The sequence below is a fragment of the Humulus lupulus genome, chromosome 8, assembly GCF_963169125.1.
Source record: "Humulus lupulus chromosome 8, drHumLupu1.1, whole genome shotgun sequence".
Classification (NCBI taxonomy): Eukaryota; Viridiplantae; Streptophyta; class Magnoliopsida; order Rosales; family Cannabaceae; genus Humulus; species Humulus lupulus.
The window spans coordinates 175,101,258-175,126,067 of NC_084800.1; the positions used below are offsets into that span (position 1 = coordinate 175,101,258).

Sequence of the window (24,810 nt, forward strand, 5' to 3'; positions counted from 1 at the left end):
TTTGTATATGATCATCAAATGATATATTTAATTAATACTTTGAAACGGTATTTAACTAAGTATTAATAAACATATCTGGTCCAGATCTATATATTCTCTAATATATAAAGTACCTCCACTAAAGTGTCCTACTACACTAGTGATCGAGATCTAGATCACATGTATTCATAATACTAGTGGACCGTACTTGCAGTAATTAATCTAAAGAATCCATAACTTTATTTTACTGCGAACTATTCAAGTTCATTTATCTCAAACACATTACTCTCATACCAATACGTGTTTGAGATCACATATATGTACTTAGGAATTTTTCTGATATTTACATAATATTATCACAGAATAATATAGTCCATAAAATATATGCATAACAAATTCAATTTATTTATTTATTTCATAAAACAATGTCTCCTACATATGCTTTCAGGGCACAATTCCCAACATACTCCAGGTCAAGCACACTTAACTTTGGCGTTCTCAAGTGATTGGCTACTGAAAAGAAGATGCATCATGTTGACATAGGTAGTACCCATCAATCCATTTAAGCCTTCTTCAACTATGTAGTCCCATACCTACATAGTCTTAGAATCATCACAGTTGACCTTCCCTAGGAGATGTGGGATTGCACAACTTTTTACTCAGTCTTTCACCCTGCAGATCACTGGATTCTGACTATCACAATCACCCCCCGTTTGGGGTTCGACGTCCCCATCGGCCACAATTCCGCAATGCCCTGAATTCACTATTAAGGCTAAGTGCCTTGAATTATGGTGCATGGAGGGCATAATAAGATTATATGTGGAATAAATCGAACATGTATGTGATTGAATGATATAAATAGTTTATATGGTAATATGAATATATGTGCATGTTTATATGCATTAAATAAGCATGTGGGCCCGTTCTTGTAAAGGCAGGCATATTTGTAATTTTTTACCCATTGAGGGTATATTTGCATTATGTATGTATTGTGAGTGAGATCCCAGTGTTATGGGGATATATGTGAGATGTGTGGTCCGAGACGATCCTAGTGAGTGGGTTAGCGAAATGGTTATAATGGGGTCAAATACCCTGCTCGGGGTGAGCCTAAGGGTATTTTGGGGAACCTAGTGAGCATTCAAAATTTATCGGATAATAGGTAGTTATTTGCTGATTAATTGGGTATGTCAGGGTTGATTGGGAATTTGTAAGAAGATTTGAGGATTAGCGGGAAATGTGGCTAATGACGATTTTGCAATTCGGGTCATTAAAGGATAAGGTTATGACTAAAGGGCATTATGGTCTTTTTATCAAAGGATAAACTTCACCCTTGGACTGCTTAAGCTGCCTAAAGGCCTTAGGAAGCCTAGATGAAACCATATGCTAAAGAATCAACACTTTAAGCCTTTCTTTTTCTCTCTCACGGTTCTCTCTGTTGAGACTTGTTGGGATTTGAGGCTTCTTGGAGGAACTTGGCTTAGGAAATTTAAAGTTGGAGCTGGAATTGTTTGAGGTTCAGTTCAGGGGTCATGATTCTCAAGGAGGTAAGCTTCAATTTATGTTGTTGATTAAGTTTTGATTTGTTTATTTTGGTGTTCTTAAGTTTTGAACTAAAGAGATGAATTTTGGGCTGTGATGGAGTTTTGGTTTAGCTATTAGTGTGGCTGTATTGTTTATGGTGCTTGGGAATGTTGGAGAGGCTTAATTATAGCCTTAGTTTATGTCTAGGATGGATTTTTGGTGAATTGAGTTCAGGGAAAACATAGGAAAATCCCTAGAATTTCAAGGTTTGGGGTTTGAGTTGAACACCTATTCTTCAGGCGTCGCGACCCGTGTGTAGGAAGAGGCTGGGAGCCTCTGAATTTTGGCCAGGCGCTGCGGCACAGGTAGGGGCGCTCCGCGGCCCTTATCCTCCAGGAGAGAGAGCCTTAGGCTCTAACTTGTAGTGCGCTGTGACCCTAGGGGGGCGCGCTGCGACCCTAGGGGGTTGGGCTGCGTCTCTAATTGAAGAAAATATCCAAAACAAAATTTTAAACTTGGGAACTCAAACCTAAGTGCTCGGGACAGATTCTACTACCCGTTTTAGTAGAATTCGAGGCTCGATGGCTAGTATGTTATTTTGAAGTTTGTAATCAGTTTAGGTTTTAATGGTTATCTATTAATACGTTGTGACTAGGTTATACCGCAAGGGCTCAGGGATAGGGATCGTGCTCGGGGTCAACTGTAATCCCATAGGACTCGGCCTAAGGGCGTCAGATCTGAAAATTATACAATAAACAAAAGTGTTGTCTGCACTTAACCATTTTTATTGATTGGTGAGCTTGGTTTATGCATTTTATTGAGCTAAATGTTACTGTTAAGATTGTTGCTTATATCCTGTTGTTGATTGAGTTTATTGATTTAAGTTTTCTTGTTGAGCCTTTGATCATGGGTGCTATGTGGTGCAGGTAAGGGAATAGGAAAGCCAAACCAACCATGAGTTGGAGAAATTCAGGGGCGGTGTGTACATATGTGGCCTACTCGACTGCCACGGCCGGGGTAGCCTGGGAGGAACTTGGGTTGAACCCTTTTTTGCCGCTTAGGATGGCTAGTTTGTATTTCATTCATATTTTACCAATTTGTAACCGATTTTTGGGATCCCATGTATAAACTTAATATCTTTAATGAAAAATAATCATTTTGGTTAACGAAAATTTTTAATACCTGACCTTGACTTATTTTGTAATACACATTTAAGTCCAAACAACTCGCTTAGCGAGTTAAGCACTATTTTAAACTCACAGTGTAACGGTCTTTGCTAATCAAGGTCTTACAACTTGGTACCAGAGCGGTCTAGGTTTAAGGGTTCCGGAAGACTAGTTGGGCGTGTACACTCGCCACTAAAGATAAGCTCGACTCATGGTTTGGTATCTAATGACATGATTATGTGGTTAATTATTTAAATTGACCTATGTGCCTTATCTGCATGGTAGTATGGAAAGCATGATGTGTATGAACGTATTTGGTGGAAATAGGACTTATGCATGAACAATGTAGATTTGTGTTTTGATATGCATATTGTGTGTGTGGCTATTATGATTGTTTTGCCTTGCCCGTGGGATAATTCTGGATTGAATATCAAGGCTGAGAGGTTAAGTCATTGATTGCGGACAAACTCAGAAATTATGTACCCAAGGCAGCAACTGGAGCTGGTATCGTTAGTATGGGGGTTGCAGATGATAGTCGGGGTCAGGACCCTCCATCTGCCCCAGGGATTTGCAATAGATGATTGCTGGTATGCAAGCAACTGCCAGATCAGGATAAGGAGATTAGATGGTTGGGATAGTGGGTTTCGTCGGGGAATGCTACTTTTATATCTTGGCAACAATCACACTAGTATTGGTTCAACCTGAGGGTGGAGGCAGATGGGAATTATCGTATGAAAGATTCCATAAGCATTATCCTTCAGTTTTCAAGGGAGGATTGGGTCTCTTCAGAGCATATTAGTGGATGGGCATGATTAAATCCATCCTTGACGACATGGGAGCGGTAGGCAATGACAGAGTGGCTTCTGCCACGTATATACTGCGGGAAGATGCTAGGATGTGGTGAAAGGTAGTATCCTAGACCCGGAATGTTGTCATGATAGGTTGGGAGGAATTCAGATAATTGTGCGATGAAAGATACTACTGTGACACAGTTCGAATTGCGAAGACCAATGAGTTTATGAACTCAGTCCCACATGGTAATATAGTGACAAGGTATGTCAATGAATTTGATGGGTTGGTTAAATTCGCTTTAGATGTGACACCAACAGGTGTGGGCCAGAAGGAGCGATTAATTCGAGGATTGAACTCTGGGATGGCCCAGAGTGTTAGGATCACTCCAGTACATAAGATTTCTACCTACGCTTGGGTGGTAGGGAGGGCCCTTGTAATAGAGGATGCAGGAGATTATACATGGAGTGAGAGTGTCGTAGGGCAGAAAACTCAGGTAATGGTATCCTAACTTACGGGATCAGGTAGGGGGCAGAGGCCTAGTGACCGAAAGAGAAAGACCCTTGATAGTTCTACTACTCCTAGTTCTGACAGGAGGGTTCATAGTATTCAGGGCGGCAATGAGGTCTGGAGAAGTTATCCAGTACGCGCCAAGTGCAGGAGATGCCAGATGGGAGAATGCCGAGTAAAGGCATATTCTTTATGTTGAATAACGGGGGCATATCGGGAAGGATTACCCAAAATTGAAGACAAAAGAACCAAGAAGTACATATTACTTTATCCCAGTTCAAGTGTCCGCCTTGATACAATCAGAGCTTGAGTCTAGTCCCTCGGAGGCGATCAATTGACCTTCTAGTTATTGTTCCTTTTTACTGAGCTGATTGAGTTTGGTGCAACGTATCTCTCAGTAGAGACATAGATATGTGGCACATATTTTATGGTTGTCACGCCATGGGGCTTGAAATTTTAGTGCATGCTAGGAAAATTGGTAACTTCCAGGAGAAGGGTTAGAGTACTATTGGTAAAAGGTTGACATTATAATTGATTGAGTTCGTCATATAAGGATTTTGATATGATCCTGGGTATGGATTAGTCTACCAAATAAGGGACAATCGTGGATTGTAAGAAATGATGGTCACTTCTGGGTTTAAAAGGAAAGGACCCGGTTGCGTCTACAAGATGCTAAGATATTGTGGTAGGTACCACTTGGAATATACCGGTTGGACCGGATGAAAGTTGGATCGGCCAATAAGGTTTTAGATGGCTGCACAAAGAATCGTTGGGATTGTTGTTGCATTAAGGAATTGAGTACGCTACGGGCTTAAGGCAGGGATAAGGTCGGTATCAGGGACATCATGAAGAACAGCATTAGCTCAGTAGAAAGAATTAAGGGGGTGTTTGGTATGGAGTAAAGTAAAGGTGGGAATGAGAATCTAAAACCCTTCCTATGTTAGGTTCTAATTTTAAGGGGGTAAAGTTAATAATTTGTGTGGGCCCCACATGTATTTTAAGGGTAAAGTGAACCCTTTTATACACAAGAGTTTAATATTACCACCATCCTAAGTCCCTCTACACTTTCCAAGGCAACTTAACTACTCAAAACAAACACCCCCTAAAGGTTCAGTTGAAGAAGTATTTGATTTGAGGGTTGATCAAACGGAGCATCCCATCATGGGACATGTCAACACCATTTGCTAAGAATGAACGATTCAATCGCCTAGTTGCAAGGTAGGACCATGCTCTTAGGAATTGACCCTGGATCTGGTTATTACAAGCTGAGGATCAAGGAAAGAGACATTTCAAGAATTACTTCTTGCATCAAGTAGGATGTGACGGAATATCAATGAAGGTTCTTAACTGAATAATGCTTCAACGACATAGGTAAGTTCGACAAGTAGAGAATACATGAATGGTATGGACAAGTCATATTCAAATTGAATAGGGATGTTTCGGCCTACTCCCAGTTAGAAGCAGAACGTAAATGACCACTTCATTGATAGTACCAAGGCAAAGGAAGCAGGGTTACAAGTAAGGTTCCAGAAGGAGTGAGTTTTGATTTCTCTAGAGGATATTCAAGGTAATGTTATGGGAAGTGATGGGATCATGTATGTGGTAATTAAGACTGAGATTGTAAGGAATATTTCTAAAAGAACGCCTAAGGAGTGAAAAGTACAGTGAGATCAGTAAGACAGACCGGCTACTACTTGAAGCATCTTTGAGGACATCCATACCTTAATTGAAGTACCGTAAGAACCTACAATTTGTCTAAATGGATAGTTGCGTACCATATTTTCAGAAGTTAGAATAAAGGTTGGTTAGCACGCTATGGTAATAAAATATGCATGTGATGGACTGATGCAGGAGGACAGCATGATGGACACTGTCCTTGTTTAGAACATGGAATTATAGTGCGGTGCGTGAAAGACTAGGGTGCGCCCGTGTGTGGACTAAAGGGGGTGATTGTTCGTGCTTCACAGTAGATGAAGGGATAAGAACATAAATTTTCTACATTGGGCATCGAGTTGATAGTAATGCCAAATAGCCACGATTGGGGTGTGATGACGGCACCTATGGGATAGAAGTGCGTGCACTACTATAAAGAGTTAAAGTGTTTTTTCACCCATAAGGGATTAACCATGAGACTAAGGCACTAGTTAGAACTAATGAATGATTCACATTGCAAATCCTTTATTGCATAGAGGAAATTAACTTGGAGGCTGACATCTTGAGTTAGAAAGGTATGTGCTAGTTGGATGACTTGCGATGTATTACAGTAATGTCAGACGAGGTAATGACCAGGGTTGGTATAGAATCTGTAGTTGATAGTTGACAGATATACATCTATGAACAATGAGATACAAAGAGAAGATCTTGTAGAAATGGTTAACAATCCTACTATTTTAGCATGAATGTGTTAAGATATGAGGATCAGATGAGTGATCTAGTGGAACCTGGCATTAAGGTGAAGATTCTAGATGAGTCTTTTACTACCTCCTTATAATTGTTGCATCCAAAAAAATTGAATGGATGTTAAGATCTAACATTTGTATATTGGAAGGCAAAAGGATATCGTTGTGGACCGTAAGGGTGGATTACATTAATTGCAGGTAAGATAAGTGGATACGAAAAGTTGTGACTCAACAAATTAAGTTAGCACACTTCGATTTGTGTGAACGGGTATCACAAGAATGTGTATGGGAAAAGGGAGACCGTATGTCTCCGTGGGACACTGAAGTCGATAGTGTCGAACTGAGACCCTTTATTTCCCAAGCTCTGAAAAAGGGTTGTAGACGACAATGAGTATAAGATTGGTACTTAGAATTATTGGTTAACTTTAGATAGACTGACAACCTGAAGGAACGACCTAGACTTTGAGAATTTTACCTCTAGTGCGTAAGTTTTTGAGGCATTAAGATAAGTACGATCCCTTGATTGGATAGCCACGGTGATGAATGTCGGTTAACGACTAGGATGCCTCTAAATAAGATACAGTGAGATAGGGAGCGAGAAGTACTTGTTCTGAATAATGAAATAAGAGACAGGAAGTATTGTGGTTCAGGATTGGTTCGGAGGACCAATGAAGTTATTAGGATTGTGAGGGCAGGAGTGTCTGCCCATTTGAAAGAGCATAAAAGTTCACAAATTTCAATATGGGAACATGGAGTTCCAGGGTTGGAGACTTCGTACATCTCTGAGTATTGTGAATTAGAACAGATAAGATATTTTGGGAAAGAAAGAAGAGTTTTGACTACCGATTTGATAGACTTTTGAGATCTTACTAAGGATTAGGCCAGGGGCCTACAGATTAGCCTTACCCCAATATGGGTCTTGGCTAATAGGGTCTTACTGGTGCCAATGTCTAGGAAAGAGGTGTTAAGTATTACCGCTCATGGAGTGTGGAAACCATAGGATTTCAGTTGAATTTACTATGCAAGGAAAAGCCAGTGGAATTTTTTATAAATGAGACAAAGTCTTACAGAATAAGACTGTCGCTCTTGTGGGGTGTTACAAAGAAAAAACAAGGTAAAGGACTAGACTCTAAGGTTATAGTCAGATTTGCGGGATTAGTATCCTGAGACATTTGAATAAATTTCGAGGACGAAATTTCAATAAGGAGGGGATAGTTGTAACGTCTCGAATTCACTATTAAGGCTAAGTGCCTTGAATTATGGTGCCTAGAGGGCATAATAAGATTATATGTGGAATAAATGGAACATGTGTGTGATTATATGATATAAATAGTTTATATGGTAATATGAATATATGTGTATGTTTATGTGTATTAACTATGCATGTGGGCCCGTTCTTGTCAAGGCGGGCATATTTGTAATTTTTGACCCGTCGGGGTATATTTTCATTATGTATGTATTGTGAGTGAGACCCCAGCGTTATCGAAATATATTTGAGATGTGTGGTCCGAGACGATCCTAGTGAGCGGGTAGCGGAATGGTCACAATGGGGTCAAATATCTGGCTCGGGGTGAGCCTAGGGGTATTTTGGGGAACCTTGTGAGCATTCGAAATTTATCGGATAACGGGTAGTTATTTGGTGATTAATTGGGTATGTCAGGGTTGATTGGGAATTTGTAAGACAATTTGAAGATTAGCATGAAATGTGGCTAATGACGATTTTGCCCTTGGGCCATTAAAGGATAAGGTTGTGACTAAGGGGCATTATGGTCTTTCTATCAAAGGATATACTTCACCCTTGGACTAAAAGCCTTAGGAAGCCTAGATGAAACCATAAGCTAAAGGATTAACACTCTCATCCTTTCCTTTCCTCTCTCACGATTCTCTCGGTTAAGACTTGTTGGATTTGAGGCTTCTTGGAGGAACTTGGCTTAGGAAATTTATAGCTGGAGTTGGGATTGGTTGAGGTTCAGTTCAGGAGTCATGATTCTCAAGGAGGTAAGCTTCAATTCATGTTGTTAATTAAGTTTTGATTTATTTATTTTTGCATTCTTGAGTTTTGAACTCAAGAGATGAATTTTGGGCTGTGATGGAGTTTTGGTTTAGCTATTAGTGTGATTGTTTTGTTTTTGGTTCTTCGAAATGCTGGAGAGGCTTAATTTTGGCTTTATTTTATGTCTAGGATGGATTTTTGGTGAATTGAGTTAAGGGAAAATGTAGGAAAAGCCCCAGAATTTGTGGGGTTTGGGCTTGAGCTGCAACCCGTGTGTACAAAGAGGCTGGGAGCCTCTGAATTTTGGCCAGGCGCCGCAGCGCAGGTAGGGGCACGCCGCAGCCCGTGTCCTCCAAGAGAGAGATCCTTAGGCTCTGACTTGTAACGTGCCGCGACCCTAGGGGACTGGGCCACAACTTTAATTAAAGAAAATAGCCAAAACATATTTTTAAGCTCGGGAAGTCAAACCTAAGTGATTGGGATGAATTCTATTACCCGGTTTAGTAGAATTCGAACTCACGGAGGCTTGTATTTTATTTTGAAGTTTGTAATCGGTTTAAGTTTTAATGGTTATCTATTAATACGTTGTGACTAGGTTATACCACAAGGGCTCAGGGATAGGGATCGTGCTCGGGGTTGCCATACGCTAGCTGCTCGTGACTTGAGGTAAGAAAATTGCACCAGGGTTGTGAATGGGGCTTAGACCCTTGTTAATGAATATGTTATAATTGCGAATATCTTTATAAGAGAATATCTAGATAGAGATGCTTGTATATGCTGTCTATGATTGCTTGTTGTGCAGTGTATATTTATGATTATATCTGTTGTATAGGCTGGCCTAAGGACGCCGAGGGCCGATACCAAGCATGCAAAACGCAGCCCGGCCTAAGCGTGCCAGGGTCGGCTATAAAACTAGAGGACTCGGCCTAGGGGCGCCAAGTCGGAACATTATACAATAAATAGAAGTGTAGTCTGCACTTAACCATTTGTATTGATTGTGAGCTTGGTTTACGCATTTGATTAAGCTGAATGTTACTATTAAGATGGCTGCTTATATCCTTTTGTTGATTGAGTTTATTGATTTAAGTTTTCTTGCTGAGTCTTGGCTCATGAGTGCTATGTGGTGCAGGTAAGGGAACAGGAAAGCCAGACCAGCCATGAGTTGGAGAGCTACAGGGGCGGTGTGTGCATATGAAACCTACTTGACCGCCACAGCCGAGGTAGCCTGGGAGGAACTAGGGTTGAACCATGTTTTGCCGCTTAAGACGACTAATTTGTATTTCATTCATCTTTTACCAGTCTGTAACCGATTTTTTGGATCATGTCTATAAACATGATATTTTTAAAGAAAAATAATCATTTTGGTTGACCAAACTTTTCAATACCTAAACTTGACTTAGTCTTCAATTACACATTTAAGTCAAAATGACTCCCTTAGCGAGTTAAGCACTATTTTAAACATATTTTGTAAATTTCTTGGTTAACTAGGGCGTTACAACCTGATTATCTGTGCTTAGTGTTATGTGTGAATCTCTATAATTATTATACCATGTATATATGTTGAGACTGAACGCAAGGGCTGGGATCGGCAAAGGTTGGAAATGACAATAAGCATGTTGAATGCAAGCCGCCATGGCATGGCCATCTAGGGTGCATGATTACGCCCAAGCTTGTCTTCACAAGGCGATTGTTGTAGTGTAGTATGGGCGGTCGTATCTACAGAGAGATATCTTAATCAAAAAGTGATTGGAAGAACTTAAAGCATAAAAAGTAAATAAAAAGTTGATGGTTTTTGAGAAAATATTGATAATGAAATTAAAGCAAATAAAATTGGTAGAAAAATTCAATCACAAAAGTTATAAGATTTCAAGAATCACCTATATGTTTGGCTCATTTATTTGGGTTTTCATTCACACATATAACATAATTAAATTGTTCACTTCCCAACAATTTAATCGAAAGATAAAACTTGAAGAAAATGTATTCGAGTAATAACAATTCTCACCTTAGGAGCATAGAAAATAATCTTATGAAAAATCTAAGAATGACAATATACCATATTGACAATAATGTAATAAAAGACTAATCATAAAATTATAATATCAATATATTTGTACTATTATGTTCATGTAGAAAAATCATGACTATTTCTATATGATACTAAATAGATAAATATATTGATATAGAGAGACAGAGAAAAATAGAAGAAATGATATTACTCAAATGTATAAACTTTAAGTACTTGATGAATCAAAACACAAATAATATTTTACCTCACATATATGATCATCTTTTACCTTATCTAGGAAATTAGCCTAGAGAGCTAGTCATTCTCACAATAATCTAGAGAGAAAATATGAGAAGAAATAGACAAAATGAGACTAAATTTTACTATAGTTTTGCTAATGAAAATTACACACCCAAATATGTACAAGAGGTCCCTTTTTATGGTGTTTTGGAGACACAATTATAACATAAAATCAAAATGATAAACAGAATTACAAAGCTGACCTTTGACAAATAAATGAAAATATCATTCTTTTTAATAATATTAATTGAAATAGAAGCAATGCACATGCTTGGCTGGGAATCCAAAGACGTTGCATTCAGCAACACTAATTTTGTGTAATTTCGCCTCATGTCAAGCTCAGAAAGAGAGATAATTGTGGGATCATGCATGGAAACAAATAGATTGGAAGAGCTGAATTCTAGGGTACACATGGAGTGGAGCAATCTTAGATTTGGCGCATGAAGCTCTTGGACTGGGCCTGGTATAGACTTGGGTTCCTCTTCTTTTCTACCATTTATTTTATTATTCTTCCAAATACGCCACTTTTCCATCTCTTTCTTTCGCAATTAATTCTTTCTTTTTATTTGTATAAAAAAGCACATAATTCCTGCAAAATAAAACAAATTAAGTTCAAACTAAATATTTTCAATTGTAAAAATATATTTCATTATTTACATTAAAATATTAATTAAAACATAATTTAATTTAACATTTGAGATCAATGAATGTGCATTTTTCACCACTAACCACAACCCCCAACTAGCTTATTGCTAGTCCCTAGAAATTCAAGCAGAGAAGAAAATTATCAAGTTGAATAATCAGGTCAAACCAATCAAAACCAACCAAGCACATTGAAAATCATCAAGAAATCAGAAACTGATATGCAAACTACGCAGTTGTAATCCCAGAGTTGTGTGTGTGTGCCAAACCATATCCATTTCTTACCACTAGCCATAGCACAAACAATATCGAAAAATCTCAAAAGCATAGAGGCATTAACTCCAAATTCTACACAGGCATTGAAAGTATTTTTATGGGAGAGATGACACTCTTGGAGTTGGAATTGTAACAATTAAAGCTCAAATGAGAGAGAATAGATAGTTTAGAACAAACAATTCGAACAAATGTTGATCACAAGATAGGAAAATCAAGTAATTAGAATTCAAATGACAAACAACCTTTGGGATTTACACAAGTAGAGAAAATAACACTTTTTTTCTAAGAAACATATGAAGTCTTTTTTTTTACAATAATCATAAGAAAAAGAGAAAGAATGTAATAATAAAGACGAAATTTTGCTCATGTTATCTATATATATATATTTTTTTCTTCTCTTCTTTTTTTTTTCTTCATTTTTTTTAATATTTTTTTTATTCTTTGATTTTTTTTACAAGAGGCAACACATAAATACATGAACAAAAAGAAACATGAGAATGAAATTACAACAAAGGCTCTTTTGAACATGAAACTATCCCTCCAGTACATGTCATGTTTTAATTTCCAAAAATCTGATTTCACTAACTCAAATGACCAATAAAAGTTCAAAAAGTCATTTTCTCAACTCACACAACTCACCAAGAAATGGAAAACTTTAAACTTAAAATTTTTCTCAATTGCATCATCAACCATCTTACCACATGTTTGGAAAGTGCATTAAAGAACTCTGGAGATCACTTCTTAAGAGCTAAACATTGCAAAAACTAATTCCAACCAAATAATTCATAATCATGCTCAGAAAATTTTGAGAAAATTTGACTTTAAAAATTCAACACAATAATGCAATTCTCTAAATGAAAGCTCACCAGAGCTCACCACCCCCAACCGAAAATTAGACAGTGTCCTCAATGTCAAAATAAATATTCAATGAGAAAGATAGGGAAAGAGAACACCTGGAAGATGACAATATCCATGGGGTAATAGTTGAAACAACCTGATAACAACAACTCAAAACAACATAGAAGAAACGAAAAATGATAACACACACAAATAAAAGAAAGACATAAAAGAAAATAAAAATAAAGACAAGGAAAAACAAACCATTCAGAGTGTATAATTTGGATCCTCAAGAAGGACCTCTTCTACATGACTTAGACTCTCGATGTAATGCTTCAATCTCTTGCCATTGACTCTAAAAAGTCTCCCATCGATTGGGTCCTCGATCTCAACAGAACCGTTGGGCAAAACTTGTTTCACCACAAATGGGCCAGTCCACCGCGATCTCAACTTTCCTGGGTGGAAATGTAACTGAGAATCATAAAGATGCACCTTTTGTTTCACCTCAAAATGCTTTCGCATGATCTATTTATCATGAGAAATTTTCATTTTTGCCTTGTAGATTTGGGAATTGTCATATGCATCATTTCATAACTCCTCAATTTCTGACAGCTAGAGTTTACGATTAATGCCTACAGCACTAAGATCAAAATTAAAGGCTTTGACAGCCCAATAAGCCTCATGCTCAAGTTCAACAGGCAAATGACAAGCTTTCCCATAAACAAGCCGATAGGGAGACATCCCAATAGAGGATTTGAAAGCAGTATGGTATGCCCAAATTGCGTCAAGAAGACGAGAAGACCAATCTTTGCGGTCAAGATTTACCGTTTTTTCCAGAATTTGTTTTATCTCCCTATTGGCTAACTCCGCTTGCCCAATGGTTTGGGGATGCTTGGAATTAGCAACCTTATGAAGTACACCATATTTGCGCATGAGAGCCTCAAAAGACTTATGGAAAAAATGAGTGCCTTGATCACTAATGATAGCATGAGGCGTACCGTACCTTGATAGTATATTTTCCTTCAAGAACTTGGAAACTGTTGCATTATCATTGGTTCAACAAGGTACAACCTCGACCCATTTGGAAACATAATCCACATCAATGCGAATGTAAAGGTAACCAAAAGAAGATGGAAATGGTCCCATAAAATCTATGCCCCAACAATCAAATATCTCAATCACAAGTATTGGGTTCAAGGGCATCATCTGACGGCATGACAAAGAACCTAACTTCTGGCACCTCACACATGAACGACAGAATTCATTGGTGTCTTTGAACAAAGTGGGCCAATAAAGACCACACTGTAAGATTTTTTTAGCAGTTTTCCTCATAGAAAAGTGACCACAACAAGAATCATTGTGATAAAAGTTCAAAACACTAGACACCTCATCATCAGGGATGCATCTTCGCATGATCTGACTGGGGCAATACTTGAACAAGTATGGATCATCCCAATAGAAATTGCGCACCTCGACCAGAAACTTGCGTCTATCTTGTGAACTCCACTGAGAAGGAAGTTCACCTATTACTAAGTAGTTAACAATGTGTGCATACCACGGTAACTTAGTAACAACAAGCAGTTGTTCATCGGGGAAATCATCACGAACAGGTAGACCATTAGAGGAATAACTGAATTCAAGTCGGGACAAGTGATCGACAATGACATTTTCAACACCTTTCTTGTCTTTGATTGTGATGTCAAATTCTTGTAATAGAAGGATCCACCATATTAAGCACGCCTTAGTAACCTTTTGGGAAAGAAGGTACTTAAGGGTAGAATGATTTGTGAAGATCGTAACAGGTGAGCCAATCAAGTATGCTCAGAATTTGTCAAGAGCAAAGACGACGACAAGCAACTCTTTTTTAGTAGTGGAATAGTTCATTTGAGCATTATTAAGAGTTCAACTTGCATAATAGACCACAAAAGGTTTCCCCTCCCTTTGTTCTCCCAAAACAGCACCAACAACAAAATTGCTTGTGTCACACATGATTTCAAAGGGCAAATTCCAATCAGGTGACTGCAGGATAGGAGCAGAAGTCAATTTTTCAACAAGTTTTCGGAAAGCATCCTCACAGTTTGGCATGCACTAAAAAATAGCATCTTTGGCTAAGAGGTTACACAGCGGACGAGAAATCGCTGAAAAGTTTTGAATGAACCTCCTATAAAAACCAGCATGCCCAAGAAAAGATCTAAGATCTTTGACAGTCTTTGGAGTGGGAAAATTAGAAATGAGATCAATTTTAGACTGATCAACCTCAATTCCTATTTCAGAGACAATGTGTCCCAAGACCATGCCCGAAGATACCATGAAATAGAATTTTTCCCAGTTGAGCACAAGACCTTTCTCAATACATCGTGTCAAAATAGCTTCTAAATTAAGAAGGCATTTGTCAAACGAGTTTCCAAAGACTGTTAAATAATCCATGAATACTTCCATACATTTTTCAACCTTGTCACTGAAAATACTCATCATGCACCTTTGGAAGGTTACACAGTCCAAATGGCATACACCAAAAAGCATAACTACCGAAAGGAAATGTGAAAGTGGTCTTATCTTGATCCTCCAATGCATTCTCAATTTGATAATTTCCTGAATAGCCATCAAGAAAGACATAGAAAGGATAATCAGCCACACGTTCAAGGATTTGGTCAATGAATGGAAGTGGGAAATGATCTTTGCAGGTGGTAGAATTCAACTTTCGATAGTCAATGCACATGTGCCAACCCGTCACAGTTCTTATGGGGACAAGGGCTCCTTTCTCATTTTCAACAACAGTTACACCTGATTTCTTGGGTACTACCTGAGTTGGACTAACCCATTTGCTATCAGCCACTGGAAAAATGATGTCAGCATCCAAAAGTTTCAGTTGTTCATTTTTCACAACAACTTTTATTGTGGGGTTCAGTCTTTTTTGAGGATCTCTTTGAGGGATTGCTCCATCCTCCAAATTGATTCTATGGGAGCAAATTAAAGGGCTAATACCTTTAATATCAGTGATCGTCAAACCTAATGCAAATTTAAGATTTTGTATTAGCTTAATTAGTTGAATTTCTTGTGAAGGATTAAGTTTGGAAGAAATGATAACAGGAAAGGTATCACCATCTCCCAGGAAGACATGTTTTAAACTCTTAGGTAGTTGGGCTAACATAACTATGGGAACCTCTTCAGCAGAAGGTTTTGGGTTTTCCCTTTCACTAGGTAGCTCTTCAAACCGAGGCTACCAAAACTTTGTTTTTCTGTTTTGTGAGTCTTTGTAATAAGAAATTTCATTAGTTGAATCATCAAAACCAAAACTTTCAGAAATAGAGTGGAGTTCATCAAGATCATCAGAATTTCTTTGCAATTGAATCTCCTCATGAATGAGTGTGTCAATCAGAAATGTCTGATAACAATTATCATCAGCATGTGGTTGCTTTGCAACATGAAAAACATTGACCTCAAGAGTCATATTCCCAATAGATATTTTCATGAGACCATTTCTATAGTTAATAAGGGCATTAACTGTAGCAAGGAAAGGTCTTCCATGTATGATAATGATTTTTGACTCCATGTTAACCACAAATTGATTATCCAGAATGAGAAAGTCAACGAGGTAATAGAATTTTTCAACTTGAACAAGAACATCCTCAACAATACCCCAAGGCTTCTTAATAGAACGATTAGCTTGCTGTAAGACTACAGAAGTAGGCTTGATTTCACCAAGACCAAGTTGCGAGTAGACAGAATAAGGCATGAGATTGATACTCGCTCCTAAGTCTAGCAAGGCTTGGCTGAATTTATGAGTCCCGGTTTGGCAGGAAATGGTGGGACAACCAAGATCTTTGTATTTTGACAGTGTCTTTAGTTCAATTACTGCACTAACTTGCTCTATCAAGAATGTAGTCTTCTTGACATGATGCTTCCTTTTTAAAGTGCAAAGATCCTTGATGATTTTAGCATAGGTTGGCACTTGTATGATGATGTGAAGCAAATGAAGATTTATCTTCACTTGTGTCAAGTGCTCAAGGATTTCTCCTCGATTTTCAAGAATTTTCCCAGCATGTCTTAGAGCCTAGGGAAATGGAACTTTTGCAGAAGCATTGCATGGCACACTTTCAGGGACAACATTTGGAGATTTTGATGTAGTAGTTGATATTGGTGGATCTTCCGAAGCTTTACCACTTCTAGTTGTGATGGCATTAGCCTCCTTAATGTTTTGATCATTAGAGTTGGAGGTTTGAGTCATATGTTGCCCTTGTGTATTGAATTGAGGCTGGGAAGGAAGTTTGCCTCTTTCAGAAATAGCCAAGGATCCAGTCAGTTTGAAAATTAACTTTTCATTTCCTTGATTTCTTCCATCAGCTATCGATTTGTTTTGGCTTGCTCTTCCATGAATGCATGGAGGGTTCTCTCAAGAGAACTCCTTTGAGGTGAAGGATTGAATTGAGGAGCAAGCTGAGCTTTTGATGGTTGAGACTGATGCTCATTTCTGCATTGCCCTCCAGAAGATTGTGCTTGGTTGGGATCTCTCCAACTAAAATTTGGGTGGTTTCTCCAACCAGGGTTGTACATATGAGACAATGGCTTATTATAGGCCCATAAGGCATTGCATTTCTCTTCATAAACCCCCCTCATTTCACTAAAAGCTAAGTAGTCCTTAGCTACATGATCCGTTCCTCCACACACAAAACATGGCTTATGTGTTTCTGCTTGGGCAATCATATGAAGTCGTTGCCCACCTTTTTTCTTAAAGGCCTCAAGTTGCTTTGTTAAAGCTTCAACTTGAGCTTTTAGACTATCTTCCTCCCTCAATTGGTAAATTCCTGCTGGTCGATTTCTGTTGGTGCTTTTAGTAGCAATTGGACTAGTCCAGGTATGAGATTTTTCAGCAAGATCGTTGGGAGATTCAAAGGCTTCTTCTGGATCTTTTTTTAAGGAATTCACCATTGCACATCATTTCTACAAACTGGCGTTCACGACTAGTGAGGCCTTCATAGAAATAGCCGACTAGGCGCCAATTTTCATAGCCATGGTGGGGACAAAGATTCAACAGTTCTTTAAACCTTTCCCAGACTTGATAGAGAGTTTCCTTGTCTTTTGGGGAAAAGGTAGAAATCTGCCTTTTTATTTTTTTGATGAATAAGCCATTGTATTACTCAAAAAAACAAATACAGCCAAGTCTTGAACACCCAACACATATACAAGAACCCAAGACTAACCCAAACCGGGTTATCAGACCAGGACAACTAACCCCTATAAAAATCTGTACATTTCAGTTCAAATCAATCTGTTAATAAACTCTCTATCTTCCCTAGAGGCTTTACATGGAAACACACTAAGTAAACGAAATTTACAATCATTTTGAATTCTACTAACTGTATGGTGAACTTGCCACAGCTTGTGGTTCCAAAGCGCATCATTTCTTACTCGCCAGATATGGTACACTATCGCAGCATGAAAAGAGAAAAACATGCTTTTATATGTATTCGACACATGCTCGGCATGAGAAATCCAATGCAGGAGACGGTTAAGATTGATGGATTGTGCATTCCAATGATGCCAGCTTTTGATAGCCTCTAAACACCTCTTGCTGTATGTACACTTGAAAAAGAGATGGTCAATGTCTTCATTATCTACCCCACACAGCAAACAGACCTAATCAATATTGGAATTATATCTAACTATTCGATCCTTTGTGTGCAGGCGCTCCCACATAACTAACCACATAATAAATCGATGCTTGGGAGTAATAAATCTATCCCAAATAAATTTCCTCCATGGCACTCTAGATTCTTGAGAAACCAGCAGATTTACACCAAGTTTGATATTATATCTCTGAGACAAGAAGGAATCATGAGAGATTTTTGCTTTGGAACAGTCCTTCACAGCAACTAAACGCTTCCAATACCAACTACAATCCGTGGGACACTTGTAATCCCACCAATTTTGATTCAGCAGATAGACACTATTAATCCACTTGACAAAAAGGTTATCTTTCTTCATGGCAATTGCCCAAACATACTTCCCCATGGCAGCCAAATTCCAATCATGTACTCTCCGAAAACCCAAGCCACCAGCCGCCCTTGATGAACAAATATACTCCCAAGCAATCAACCCTGGTATATGAGAGTCTAAGATACCTTTCCAAAGGCCCTACAAATTGCTTCAACATCTTTGAGCAATTTCTTGGGCAGAACCATTATCTGAGCCCAATATGAATGTATCGAGATAAGTACTGAATTGATCAAAGTCACTCTCCTCATATAAGATAGATTCTGAGTGCTCCAAGTTTGAATCCTATTAGTCATCTTCTCCAAAATACATTTACAATCTGCAGAAGAAATTTTTTTTGAACAGATAGGTATACCGAGATACCTGAACGGGAGGTGGCTGCGAGAAAAACCAGAAGCTGCCAGAACTCGATCTACTACAGCATCAAGCATTCCATGACAGTAAATTGCAGATTTCTCAGAGTTAGGGAGCAAACCCGAAGAAGAAGAGAATAACTTCAAGCCCCTCAACATAAGCATAATTGAAACAAAATCTCCATTACAAAAAATAAGCAGGTCGTTCGCAAAACATAAGTGATTCAACTTCAGATTTGAGCATTTATTATGGTACTTGAACCCAGGTAAAGATCCCACCTTACACATAATTCGGGAAAAGTATTCCAATCCAAGAACAAACAACAAAGGGGAAATGGGATCCCCTTGTCTAAGTCCTCTTTTTGATGCAAAGAACCCCTGTAAAGAACCATTGAGAAGCAAGGAAAACATGGGGGTTGTTACACACGCCATTATTAAATCTAAAAAAGTTTGAGGAAAATCAAAAGCCTTGAGCATCTCTTCAATGAACCCCCATTCTATTGTGTCATATGCTTTCCTTAAGTCAATCTTTATCATACAGCTAGATTTGCAATTGCTCCGCCCATATAATCTCACCAAATCCTGACACACCATGATATTATGGGCAATGTATCTTCCATGTACAAAACCCCCCTGGTTTTTAGCAATTAAATCAGGCAAAACTTGTCTCAATCTCGAGCAAATCACTTTCGATGCAGCCTTATAAATCACATTGCAGCACGAGATAGGCCGAAAATCACTCACACTTCGTGGACAACTGCTCTTAGGAATAAGTGTAATGGTAGTCGTATTAATTGCCTTAAGAATTCTTCCTGAGCTCAAAAAAGAAAGAACCGCAGATACCACATCAGATCCAACCAAATCCCAGTTGTCTTGGTAAAAACTACTTCCAAAACCATCCGGGCCTGGAGATTTCAAACCAAGGATAGAGAATATAGCTTCTTTGACCTCCTGAGCTGTGTACTCGGTTTCAAGTCTACTGGAATGCAACTCAGAAATTTTTGGCCCAAGATTGATAATACATTGCTTCACCCGGTATCTGTTCTGCATCTCAGAGCCAAGGAGCTGCTGGTAATACAGTAAAAAAGCTTCCTAAACAGTATGAGGTGTATCACACCAGATCCCCTGCGCATCTTCTATTGAATGTATTTTGTTCTGAAGTCTCCTTGCCCTCAGAGAAGCATGAAAGATTGCTGTGTTTTCATCACCATTTTTTGCCCAAGAAATTTTTGCTTTCTGAGCTAAAAAAAGATAATAAGCCTTGGATACTTTAACATATTTGTCCTGAGCCATTTATTCCTCAATCAGTAAACGAGTATCATGGGGGTCTTTATTCACTTTTTCCTGCAATTCCAACAGTTCCTCCTTAGCAATCATTTCTGCTTTGTGAATATCATGGAATCCTTCTTTATTAATGCACTTAAGAATCTACTTCAAACACTTAAGTTTTACTGTCAGCTTATACATATCCGTACCATAAGCTCCTTCCTGCCAACTCTTAGCAATTCGTTCACCAAATTCATCTGCATCCTTCCACATTCGAAAGTATCGAAAAGGTTTTCTGCCACTAATCACATCCTGGTATAGAGAGACCAAGATGGGGCTGTGATCAAAGCATCCCTCAGGTAAGAAATTGGCCTCCAAAAACTGAAAACAGTCTGCCCATTGAGAATTAACCAAGGCTCGATCTAGTTTAGAGAAAACTCGATCCTCTGTCTTTTGCTTATTATTCCAGGTATAAAAAATCCCAGAATATTTCAGGTCTTCCAATTTGCACTTTTCCACACAATCTCGAAAATCTTGAGTAGGACTTTTAGTACATCTTTTTCCCACTCTTTCATTACTAAACAGAATATCATTAAAGTCCCCCATAACTATCCAAGGCCCCTGTATTTGCATTGAAATCTCCTCCAACTCAATCCAAAGTTGAGCTCTCTTCTTATCTTCATTAAATCCATACACAAATGTAACATAAAACCTGTCTTGGGTGAACAACACAATGAATTAATTGAGCTGTACATAAGCTAATATCAACAGTAAACAAACTTGGCAGCCATGCAACAACTATCCTCCCTTTATCAAGCCAAGGATTATTATTTGTAAAACACCAATTCAGAAAAAGATTAGTGTATAGAGAACCCATGCTTTTATTCTTTACCTTAGTTTCAAGGAGACTCACTAGCCCAACTTTTTTTGAAAAAATCAATTGCTTGATTTCTTGATGCTTTTGATGGCTATTGATCCCCCTAACATTCCAACACAGTATCTTATCCATTAGAAGTAGAGGGATCTCCCCCCTCTTCCCTATGAAAAATTAAAGTCTCCTGCTCCTGACTATTCAGTAGATCAAATCTATTAACCACCTTAGTCATAACTGGAACAGCTTCCTTTTCTACTCTTTTCCCTTTCTCAACTCTTTGAAAACCCTCCTTATCCACAGTTGGTACTAATTTCTCCATCTTATTCACTTTTACTTTAGGAACCCATTGTTGCTTCTCTGTTTCCTTCTCTATGGGCTTGTTCCTACACAGCTTAGTCTCATGTCCCAAACCTGAACAGCTATAGCAAACAAGAGGCAACCATTCATATTTCACTTCCAAATCAATGTCCTGATCAAACTCGTCTGTAAATGAAATTGAAGCAGGAAATTCTTGAGCAAAGTTAACCTCTATTAACACACGAGGGTACATCAGCCTATCCCTGTGTTTGGTGATATTGTCAACTTGTAGAGGTGTGCCAATCTGCCCAACAATCTTGAATAAGGATTTTTTCCCCCCAATACTTGATGTCCAATCCTTTTAATTGTATCCAAGTCGGCACACTAGTAATCTCATCCTTAGAGAAATCATCTATGGGGTTCCAAGGTTTCATAACCACTAGTTTCCAATCAAAGAATATATATCCTCCCTGTAAGACCTGATCTCTCTGCTCCATATTCTGGAATCTAATGATAAAGATCCCCCGAGCAATCAATCCCACCTTAACCACAGCCTCTCTCCACATTCTTCTTGCAAAACCATCAAGTATATGAAGTGGCGGATTGACTCCCATTACAAAACAAACTATTGATGGCTGCCAATAGTTAACCTCTTCTGCAATATCATCAAAGCTAATTTTCACTTTAGGGGTAGTACTTTGCTTCAGATCACCATCACTACCAGATATATTCAGACAATCGCCTTGTTTTTTCAACGGCCCCATACCATTCTCACAAGCAATAGACTCTTGATCGTCACCCTGCTCCTTTGATGGTCCAACAAAACAGGATTCCAAATTCTTAACAATGTTAGATCGCAAAATTGGAGGAGAGGATTTCTTTCCCGAATTTACATCCTGTGTCGTGCGATTCGCTATTGTTACCCAGTCAGAGAAGTTTTGTCGAATCTCACTTCGTTTCCTGAACATCTCCTCCGTCTCTTCTGGAGAGTATAGTGTTTCCACCCATTGTTCATCTGTCTCCTTCTCGTCATCAACTTCCATCTCTTTCACACCCAGTACCTCATCCATTGATCTCGTTTTGATGATCCTATCAGAAGAAGATGGACCAATTTTCTTAGATGTCGGCTTCGATTTGGTTTTTCCGGCTGCCTTCGCTCCTTTCGCCATAGCTCCGGTGAAAACACCGAAGGAGAGAGAGAGAGAAAGAAAAACCTTGAAATCTGCCTTTTTAAGCCATTGGTCTTGTGGTTAGGGAAGAATTTGTGAAAGAATGATGATTTCATTTCATCCCATGTTCCAATAGACCTTGGTCTTAGAGAGTATAACCAGATTTTAGCCTTATCCTTCAAAGAGAAGGGAAAAAACTTCAATCGCACAGTATCCACGATATTGGCTTGGTTATAGAAAGTGGCTACCACCTCCTCAAATTCCATAATATGCACATAAGGATTTTCATTTTCTAAACCATGGAAATTTGGCAAGAGTTGAATCATGCCAGGTTTAAATTCAAAGTTAGGCATATTAGGTGGAAAGATGATACAAGAAGGGGTAGGAGTACGAGTACGATGGAGATAGTCATTTAGACTTCTCTGCTAAATTTCCTCATGATGAGCCATTGCAAAAGGATTATGAGCAATTGTTGAGGTGGGAGAGGCAATGTTGGATGTATCGGAAGAGTTGTCACTAAGGGTGTCGAGACTTTTTTTCTTAAACTTGTTCCGTGGTTGATTTGGACAATTTGAAATGATCTCACATGCCTCACCACAACTCCCCGAGGTTACTAGATGAGTATGGAAAATCACAATTCAAACATTTTCAACCAAATGACCTTAAGTAAAATAAATTACTTATTTTGAAAGAACAAGCTTGGTTTTTTAAACAGTAACAAGTTAAAAAAATGTAATAATACAAGGGCATACACAAGAAATATTCCCAGGCTGATTGGGAAGGTTGCCAAGGTACCGCTTCATCCCACACTTTCCTAGAAAAATTCAAGGTTCCCAAGAAAGTGTAGAGGGTATTCTATCACAAACCTTAAAAGTCAATCTTTCTTGAGAGAATACTCTCAGTTTTTACCAATTGTAGCATTACACTATTGTTCCAAATACTAGAAAGTTTTATGCTAAAATTTTATGAACTTTTTTTTTTTTTAAAACAAGAATTGAAGAGAAAGAACCTAAATTAAAGCTAATCTAAAACCTAACGTTACACAAATTATGAGACCTAAGTTATTCTAAAAATTTGAAACCTACAGCTTTAAAGCTAAAAGGTAAAACTAAAAATAAAATAATTAAAGAACAAATAGTTACAATTTTAACAATAAATGATAATTTAGAAGCAATCAATTTAAAAATAAATAAAAATTTATTACTAAAAATAAAAATAACATATAAAGAAAATTAATGAGTAATAAATTTTTTTTGAAGCACAAGTTATATGTGAACTAAAGACAATGAGTAATAATTGGGAAAAAAATGCATAGAAAAAAAATAGTAATTGAATAATATTTTTTTAAGCTAACAAAAAAAAAATCACTTATATAATAATATATATAAATAAAAATTATTGACAGAATAAAAATCTGAAACAAACAAAATTACTAGCTAACAATACTATTTTTTCTTTGGCAAATGATTCGAACAAATAATAGATAATACTAATAATAAAATAAACTAATAACACTAATAATATATACACATACAAAGAAAGTAAATAATAAAACTAAAATGACTTACCTCTTGTCTGAGTATTCCACTAAGCTTTTGATATCTATCTCCCCGGTAATTGTGCCAAAATTTGATTACACCCAAATTTGTCTTCACAAAAACAGTTGTTGTAGTGTAGTATGGGCAGTCGTGTCTACAGAGAGATATCTTGATAAAAAAGTGATTAGTAGAACTTAAAGCACAAAAAGTAAATAAATCGTTGGTGGTTTTTTAGAAAATATTGATAATGAAATTAAAGCAAATAAAATTGGTAGAAAAATTAAATTACAAAAGTGATAAGGTTTCAAGAATCACTTGTATGTTTGACTAATATATTTGAATTTTGATTCACACATATAACACAATTAAATTGTTCACTTCCCAATTTAATCTGAAGATAAAACTTGAATAACATATATATAATAAAATGTATTCGAGTAATAACAATTCTCACATTAGGAACATAGAAGATAATCTTATAAAAAATCTAAGAATGACAATATACTTTATTGACAATAATGTAAAAAAAGACTAATCATAAAATTATAATATCAATATATTTGTTCTATTATGTTCACGTAGAAAAATCATGACTACTTCTATATGATACTAAATAGATAAATATATTGATATAGAGAGACAGAGAAAAATAGAAGAAATGACATTACTCAAATGCATAAATTTTAAGTACTTGATGAATCAAAACACAAATAATATTTTACCTCACATATATGATCATCTTTTACCTTATCTAGGAAATTAGCCTAGAGAGCTAGTCATTCTCACAATAATCTAGAGAGAAAATATGAGAAGAAATAGACAAAATGAGACTAAATTTTACTATAGTTTTGCTAATGAAAATTACACACCCAAATATGTACAAGAGGTCCCTTTTTATG

General features: G+C 37.5%; 1 protein-coding gene and 1 non-coding gene across 2 annotated transcripts; one reads left to right on the plus strand and one right to left on the minus strand.

Annotated features, from left to right (window-relative positions):
• The first annotated feature begins 17,426 nt into the window (after positions 1 to 17,426).
• LOC133799070 (small nucleolar RNA R71) lies at positions 17,427 to 17,533 on the plus strand. The gene has a single exon (XR_009876275.1). It is a non-coding gene; the product is annotated as a small nucleolar RNA R71 (small nucleolar RNA).
• Positions 17,534 to 17,679: 146 nt separating this feature from the next.
• On the minus strand, positions 17,680 to 20,639 carry LOC133796275 (uncharacterized). Its single transcript, XM_062233748.1, has 4 exons — positions 20,220 to 20,639; positions 18,778 to 19,835; positions 18,205 to 18,484; positions 17,680 to 18,057 (listed from the first exon to the last, which is right to left on the minus strand). The coding sequence occupies exons 1-4, from the start codon at positions 20,637 to 20,639 to the stop codon at positions 17,680 to 17,682; spliced, it is 2,136 nt and encodes a 711-aa protein (XP_062089732.1).
• Positions 20,640 to 24,810: the final 4,171 nt, after the last annotated feature.